This window comes from Arachis stenosperma, chromosome 6, assembly GCF_014773155.1.
Source record: "Arachis stenosperma cultivar V10309 chromosome 6, arast.V10309.gnm1.PFL2, whole genome shotgun sequence".
Lineage (NCBI taxonomy): Eukaryota > Viridiplantae > Streptophyta > Magnoliopsida > Fabales > Fabaceae > Arachis > Arachis stenosperma.
In genome coordinates this window covers 117,002,071-117,010,159 of record NC_080382.1, presented here as the reverse complement: position 1 = coordinate 117,010,159, position 8,089 = coordinate 117,002,071, and the positions used below count along the sequence as shown (strand labels likewise).

At 32.4% G+C, this 8,089-nt stretch overlaps 1 protein-coding gene across 3 annotated transcripts; it reads right to left on the bottom strand.

Annotated features, from left to right (window-relative positions):
* Positions 1–851: 851 nt before the first annotated feature.
* LOC130932426 (uncharacterized) lies at positions 852–6,060 on the bottom strand. 3 transcript variants are annotated; one of them, XM_057861750.1, is made up of 12 exons: positions 5,945–6,060; positions 5,682–5,789; positions 4,645–4,890; positions 4,249–4,459; positions 3,871–3,961; positions 3,646–3,791; positions 2,974–3,217; positions 2,782–2,886; positions 2,497–2,679; positions 2,174–2,378; positions 1,542–2,082; positions 852–1,194 (listed from the first exon to the last, which is right to left on the bottom strand). In XM_057861750.1, exons 3-11 carry the CDS (start codon positions 4,868–4,870, stop codon positions 1,586–1,588), a joined length of 1,908 nt encoding a protein of 635 aa, XP_057717733.1. In that variant the 5' UTR covers positions 4,871–4,890; positions 5,682–5,789; positions 5,945–6,060; the 3' UTR covers positions 852–1,194; positions 1,542–1,585. The 3 variants fall into 3 exon arrangements, with proteins under 3 accessions (XP_057717733.1, XP_057717734.1, XP_057717732.1); XM_057861751.1 differs by having other exon boundaries at positions 5,955–6,059; XM_057861749.1 differs by having other exon boundaries at positions 5,682–6,060.
* Between the last annotated feature and the right edge of the window lie 2,029 nt (positions 6,061–8,089).

Here is an 8,089-nt window from a genome sequence, read left to right as displayed (position 1 = left end):
TGCTGATAACGTGTTATAAAATAACTAAATAAATAAATAAGGAAGATGTAACAAATATAAAATAAAGAAATATAAAGAGAGAGATATTAATAGTGTAGAAAGAAAGAAGAGAATGTTTATTGTTACTGTGTGTAAAAAGCCTCAACTTATGCTCCTATTTATACATGTACAAGACTTTACTTTTGCAAACTATATTAAATACAATCATTCTTGAGAATGGACATCCACATAAGATGTGATAAAGCATTCTTATCGCAACAAAAACTGATTTACACATGAAAAATAAATTTGAATTGACAGAGCTATTCGAATTCTTAAAAAAAATATCTTAAATTTTTTACTTTACCCTTTGGATCTTATCTCTTATCCTAAGCTACTTCATTCTCAATTCCCAACCTTTTACCTTCCCTAGTCCCTACTGCCGCTCTAATCCTCAACTCTTTACTACCAGTCCACCACCTAAATCTTTAGTTCTTTACTCATCCAATTCTTATCCCTAAGTACAACCATGGCCACCGCTGCCACCAGCCCACCACCACCATCTCCAACACAGTATATCAGTGTTTCAGAAACTTAATACTAAGTGAACCAAAATCAATCGCATAACAAAAATAATATGAACCCAAATCATATGCAGCATATTGAACTAAAACAAATTCCTTCGTTCCACAGTAAACAAAAATGTGAAAATTGGGAGGGCGAGAAACGAGGACGGTCAAGTGCATGTATTTTTGTTCTGAAGCTCAGCAATACCTATTTAATTTTAGCAACACTTTTTAATTGCCGAAGCCACTATAATCATAACTTCACCACATGGAAAACCAAAAATAAAATGTTAGACACAATCCTTAAAGAGTAATTCAAACAGTTCTTCAATCTTTTATTTACATTTTATTCACAGACATTTTATATTAACTATCTATACTTGCACTGCATCTATTTATACATTTCTTTATCTATAGATAAATGAGAAAGAAAGAAAGAAAGAAGAAAAAGACAAGAGCTATTGGTACATGGGGACCATAAGTGAGCATATAAATAAGCTCCAAGCCCAAACGACACCTATATGACTTAACCTGAGCTATACAAATAAAACAGCATTTCTTTATTCTCGACTTTAACAATCTGAAGGTTCACAACGGATCAAGAACCTCTCTTGCTATGTAAATGGATTCTCTGCATTGCATTTCCTATCTGTATGAGAGAGAGAGAGTCAGAAACAAAAGGCAAGTAAGTATCTAGTGCGAAAAATTATAGAACTTTTTTTTTTCTTTTTCTCTCAGAAACTGCATACTCTTTATAATTCTTTAGAAGATTCAGATTCTTCATGTTTTTAGCAAAAAATAGATAATTCCATGCATAATGGTGATCCTATTATCATACAATTTGTACCTTTTTTTAATATATCTTGCCATAGACTCTCTAATGGAAACTAAACACACGATGAAATCGGTATCTAATCCCAAAAAGAATAAAAGAAATACCTGGACAAAATAAAATTGGAAATTGAGAAAAGAAATAAACCTGAGAATCAACTTTACCTATAGTTGCTTTTGCTTAACGTTATCTCAGAGAAATGAAATTTCTATGCTGAGTAAATGGCCTTAATAGGTTCAGTAGAAAGGCCAAACCCAAATGGGAAAAGGGGATCATAATGAGGATCTCCAACATTCATTGGTAATTGATCAACAGTTTTGAACCATGTCCTTGGAAGCTTTCCGGTGAAACCGTAGTCGCCATATAGGACATCAGCTACACCCTGGCCTTCACTTCCCGGAAGCCAAGCAGCCACAAGCGCGTCTATTATATGAAGATATGGTTCAATAACTACAGGGCGGCCGGAAATAACAACCACCACACATTTTATGGCTCCACATACATTTGTTATGGTCTCGGGGCCAGGGTCCGGGATGGTCAAGTTCTTGTTATCACCATGCATTTCAGCATAGGGATGCTCTCCTACTACAACTATGGCATAAGAAAATCCATTGGACTTGACAAATTTGGCATCAGGATTCTCCTTGTAGGTCACTATGGTCTTTGGATCAACAGTGTTTCTTATAGCATTGAGAATTGTAGTCCCTAATCATACAAACATCACAAGAATAAGAAGAGTTGCAATATTTGAATGACAATTGAAAGAAGTACAATTAAATAATAATAATAATTTTACCTTTGAGAATATCATTGCCACTGACTCCTTGCCATTCAATAGTCCAGCCGCCACACTGATATCCTAGATTATCTGCATGGCTTCCGGCTACAAGTATTTTTGAAGCCTTCCGACGAAGAGGCAATAGAGGCTTCTCAGCAGATTCGCCATTTTTAAGAAGGACCAGTGATTTCCTCACAGCTTCCCTAGCCAATTCTCTATGCTCCTGTTCAGGATTTTGGTGAACTTGGATAAGATACAAGGCAATCCTTATTATTTCTTATTTTGAAACTTATTAGGGAATTTAAACGACATACACAAGATAAAATATCAGAACTGCTGACCTGTATTCCCAGATATCTAACCAAACTGTAATCAGCAAAAGGGTTCTCAAATAGGCCCATCATGAACTTAACCCACAAAATTCTCTTTGCTGCATCATCGATTCGACTCATAGGAATGAACTTCTTTGTCACCAATTTCGTTAGATCATCTATGAATTCTTTGTAGAATTGAGGAACCATGAACTGCAGATCAATCAAAGTGTGTTAATGAATTCCTAAACCGATGTAATTTCAAAAGCATCATCCATATAGGCATACATAACAACATAATTTTGGTATGCATACCATGTCAATGCCAGCAGAAACTCCAGCTTCAACTGAATATGTGAAATTTGCATGAGGTGGAGTGGTGATCCTATCAATACCCTCAAAATCTGAAATAACCACGCCCTGGCATAATCCAGTAAGAAAAAATGAGGTGCTGTTTAAGAATTCTGTATGCCTGACAATTAGTGTTTCAAGGCCAACTATTTTTACCTTGAAATGGAGGACATTCTTGAGGAATCCGGTAATAAGTTCACGATTAGCATGCATTTTTACTCCATTCCAACTGGAGTAAGAGACCATAATCGTTGCAACTCCCTTGCTAATTGCGGCAAAATAACCCGGCATGTGAATTCTCAACAATCCCTCTCTATCTATGACAGTGTTGTACTCATCAATCCCATTGATTGTTCCACCATCACCCACATAGTGCTTAGCAGAACCTATGACCTTTTCACTGTCCAACACAGTATATAAGAATTTCAGACACTTAATACTAACAGAACTAAAATCAATAGCATAGCAAAATTAATATTAAACAAAATCATATGCAGCATATTGAACTAAAACAAATTCCTTCATCTCATAGTAAACAAAAATGTGAAAATTCAGAGGGCGAGAAATGAGGACACTCAAGTACATGTATTTTTGTTCCGAAGCTTAGTAATACCTATTTAATAAATTAACCCAAGACTGGTAATGTGCAATTGTGCATGTTACTTCATGGAAAACCTATGGCTAAATGAATCGAACACTTTACTACTTGTACTGTCAAATAAGCATAGGAGTCAACTGAAGTAATATGCAAAAACAAAGGTAAGAACCAAACAATAATGCAACAATGATCTTAACATTGATAAATTCTTTTGTGATTGAAATTCTTACTTTCCAGCCATAAAAGGGACACCGTTTGGTAAATCAGCAGGAATGTCTCCTTGCAATCCTGGTATTATTTCAGTCATTGACTGAACTAGTGCAGGATCTTCGCCGTAGCTTTCGTAACACCGACCCCATCTTGGATCTCTACATACCTATAAAGATTAATGAGTAAGTATTGAAAATTCTCTACATGCTTAGAGCACAAGGAAGTTGGTTGAAGTAGTTACTTACTGCTATACAAGGTGCATAGGTATATTGAATTCCTGTTGCTCTAACTTCAAGGGCAGTGGCAGCTCCAATTCTCTTAACAAGTTCAGGATCTCTGATCAGCAAAAATCATGTAATTGATTATGTTAATTTAAAACAATAATGCCATGGAATACACTGAAAGTTAGAAAACTTTATTCCAAAGAAAATCCCAAACATAAGACATATGGTGTGAATATAAGCCAAATTGTATCTGTGACATGCCTCAAAATTTTGGATAACCATTTTCATCTGTACTTGAGTGCAAATTAATTCATCATCATATTCCAAATAAACAATTGGGAATGCTTGTGATTATAATTTAACAGAGCATATTTATGGAGTATTACAAATATAAATTACCTGGTAGCTCCAAGGCCAATATTGTGAGGGAAAAAAGTTGCTTTATAAACAGTGCTGTGGCCATGAACGGCATCAATGCCATAAAACATTGGAATTCCAAGCCGGCTCGATACAGCACCCTTCTGAAATTCATTCACCATGTCAATCCAGGTTTGCGCAGAAGCCAATCGAGATGGACCTGGAATACTCCCTGCCTCGCTCATGACACTCCCTACTCCAAAGAAAACATCATTTTTTGTCACTAATGACTACTGTATTCGAGAGATTATAGTGTTAGATATTTTGGAATTAGTAAAATTCATTTCTAGTTTTCTCCCATTTATTTCTTACTATTTCCTTCTCTTTTTCTCATACCATGAATTTCAACAAAGGGGAAAAGAAAGGCCTGGTACATACCAATAGAATACTTCTTGATGTCATCAGCAGACACATACTTGCGTTCGACTTGCAACATCTGGCCAATTTTCTCCTCAAGAGTCATCCGGCTAATAAGATCCTCAACCCTTGCATCGATTGACAGTTTGGGGTCCTTGTACTTCATGTACTCTGCCTCTGCCAAACCTGCCGAATTGCATACTAGGCAGAGCCCCAATAAGATGATGGCGATGCGGATTTTAGCCATTTCGTGCAACCACCTGAATACTGCAACAAGTTCAAGAGGATTTCGATTAATTCCAAGTACATAAAAAAATATGTCAATTGTGTGCATATGCCTCAGATTCAACACATTGAATCTCAAACAAGAACAAACCCCTCTCAATGTATAAAAGAATGCACAGCTTCTAGGACTAGTAGAGATGGATCAATTAAAAGATGGTGCAAAAGAAAACTAAAATGGAACATAATGTTGATTGCTCATTGAAGCTGGCAAAGTGCAGTTGGAAACTTGAGCAATTCATTCACTTAGAACCATCAAGATTTAGGACAAAAATTCATTCATGTGATTTCACAGGAACAACTTTAGCTCAAACCATGTGGAAAAATAATTCATGATATAATATAATTCTAAACAAGCCTTCTTTCCCAAAAGCCCTCTTTTCGGCATGAAGCTTTCCAACTGCTTAAGCTGTGGAGAATGTACAAGCCCACTCTACATTATCCTAAAAGTCAACATTCATATTTTGAAGAATGGAGCAAACGATACGATTCTAAACCTTTTGACATAGAAACTTCAATTCTATCTATGCAGCATCTCTCTCAAAAAGCTTAAAATTGTCATGAAGAAACACATTCATGGTTTCCAATCCTACCAAAAACTCACATGCAAATATACAAGCAATACTATAATAGTTTCGAAGAAGATCGATCACAGTTACACATTTGTGAACTAACCGTTATCCAAAATATATTACCACAGAAAACGCATGCTTTTCAAATTCATAACTTCAAAAATTGACAAAGCCAACAGTAACACCTTCAAAAATCAGAGTTACCTTGGAATTGGTATGCGAAAGTGAAGGTTGATTATTCAAATGTGACAGTGTGCATTGAATGAGGCGTTAACCGTCAACGAAATACGGAAAGCAATGTGAAGAGCAGCACTAGATAGAAATAGAAAGATGTTTAGTTTTTTAATTACACTATTCATCATCATTCATATGTATATATATAGAAGAAGAAGAAGAAGAAGAAGAAGAAGAGAAAAAGAAGAGAATAATGTATGTGAGTAAGGATTGGATTGAGGTAGAAGGGGCACGTGGTTTGACCGAGGAATGGAGGAATGCGGCGACGCATGGATTCCGGCACGGCAAGTGAAAGCTGGAACTGGAAGCGACCTCCTATCTTCTTCAGTCTCCACCCGACCCAACTACTTGCAAATATTTCAATAATTTCTATACCTGTAGTTATGTACTATATTATTATATTGTATAATCACACCAAAAAAATATTATATTGTATAAAAAAATGATATGGGAAGAGACATTGGATGGGTTGGAAGTTGGAACGTCATTTTTTTTAAACATTCTTTTTTTTTTTTCATTATAGATAAAAATCGTTATTTCTTAGAGTTTAACTCAAAATCTATTAATTAAGTTATAAGTTATTTATTATCACGATTAAATTTTTTATTATTTTTATATACATTTAACAAATATAAAAATAAATTAATAGATACGTTACTGTCTATTAAAATTTTTTTTGCACCAATCTTCTCCCATATGGATGTATTTATACAATACTACTGTATTAAATCATTAATTAATAACCACTAACGTGCTCATTACTTTACCTATTTAAATAATTAATTTACCTATTTGAGTTTAGTGAAAATATTATGTGACACTAATATCAAAAGCTCATAGATTTAATTTTTGAAATTAAAAAATATTTTTTAAGATTATATAACATAAAAGGCATTTTTGGAAAAAAAAAAATGTATACCAACTCTTTCCCATATTCTAGAATACTAGATTATACAAGGTAGATATAATTTGTAAATATTATATTTTATTAATTTTACTAATTCTAATACTGTAACCCAAAACCTTTAGATTGAATATTAGATAAATATTTTGGTTAAAATATTAAAAATTTATTATTTTGACTAACCTCACTTTTATTATTATAATTATCTAATATATAAAAAATAAATTAATAAACAAATTAATACTTAACTACTTATTAATAATAATAATAATAATAATAATAATAATAATATATTATTAAATAGTACAATAATACAATTATATTAATATTAATAAGATCTAAACACACGTCAAAGGCCAAAGGCCAAAGGCCAAGCTCACAATAACGACAAAAAAAGCTATTATATAAACGGGTGTTTACGGTGCAGTTTGAATAGGTTTTGAGTCAAAAATTAATTCGATTCGAACACTAATTTTATTTGTGATGCGTTTGGATTGAATGATTTCTTTTAAAAAATCTGATCTGATCCAATCCAATTTCAAACGGTTTGGATCGGATTAAATTTGCAGTTTTGTAAATTAAAAAAATTAAATATATATAACAAATCTCAACATCAAATTTTAAATAACCAACAATAACATAACAAGTCTCAATAATATCTTAAAAATTAACAATAACATAACAATAGAAATAAAATTATAGGTTAATTAAAATAAATAAATAAATTACATTTTGAACATAAAATATTTATTAAATAATAATAATACATGAATAATATAAAAATATATAACAAATTGAACATGTTATAAGTATAATTGTAAATATAATAATAAAATAATAATATTATATCATATTGTGCAGTTTGGATTGAATTGGATCAGTTATGCTGGATCGGATTGGATTTCGGATCTACTTTTCATAACCGATCCAATCTAATTCAAATCACACAATGTGCTATAATATTATTATTTTATTATTATATTTACAATTTACTTATAAAATGTTCAATTTGTTATATATTTTTATATTATTCATGTATTATTATTTAATAAATATTTATATTCAAAATGTGATTTATTTATTTATTTTAACTAACCTACAATTTTATTTATATTGTTATGTTATCGTTGATTTTTTAAGATATTGTGGAGATTTGTTATGTCATTGTTGGTTATTTAAAATTTGATGTTGAGACTTGTTATATATATTTAAATTTTTTTAATTTACAAAACCGCAAATCCAATCCAAACTCCTTGAAATTGGATCGAATCGGATCGGATTTTTAAAAAAAAAATCATCTAATCCAAGCACCGCAAATAAAATTAGTGTTCAGATCGGATGAATTTTTGACTCAAAATCAATTCAAACTGCACTGCAAATACCCTACTTCCATACCCTTAAGAGTGGCTTTCACCCTGACAAGTTCCAAGAGACTATTATTGTCGTCAAGAAGACTTTAACAGAATTATCAGAA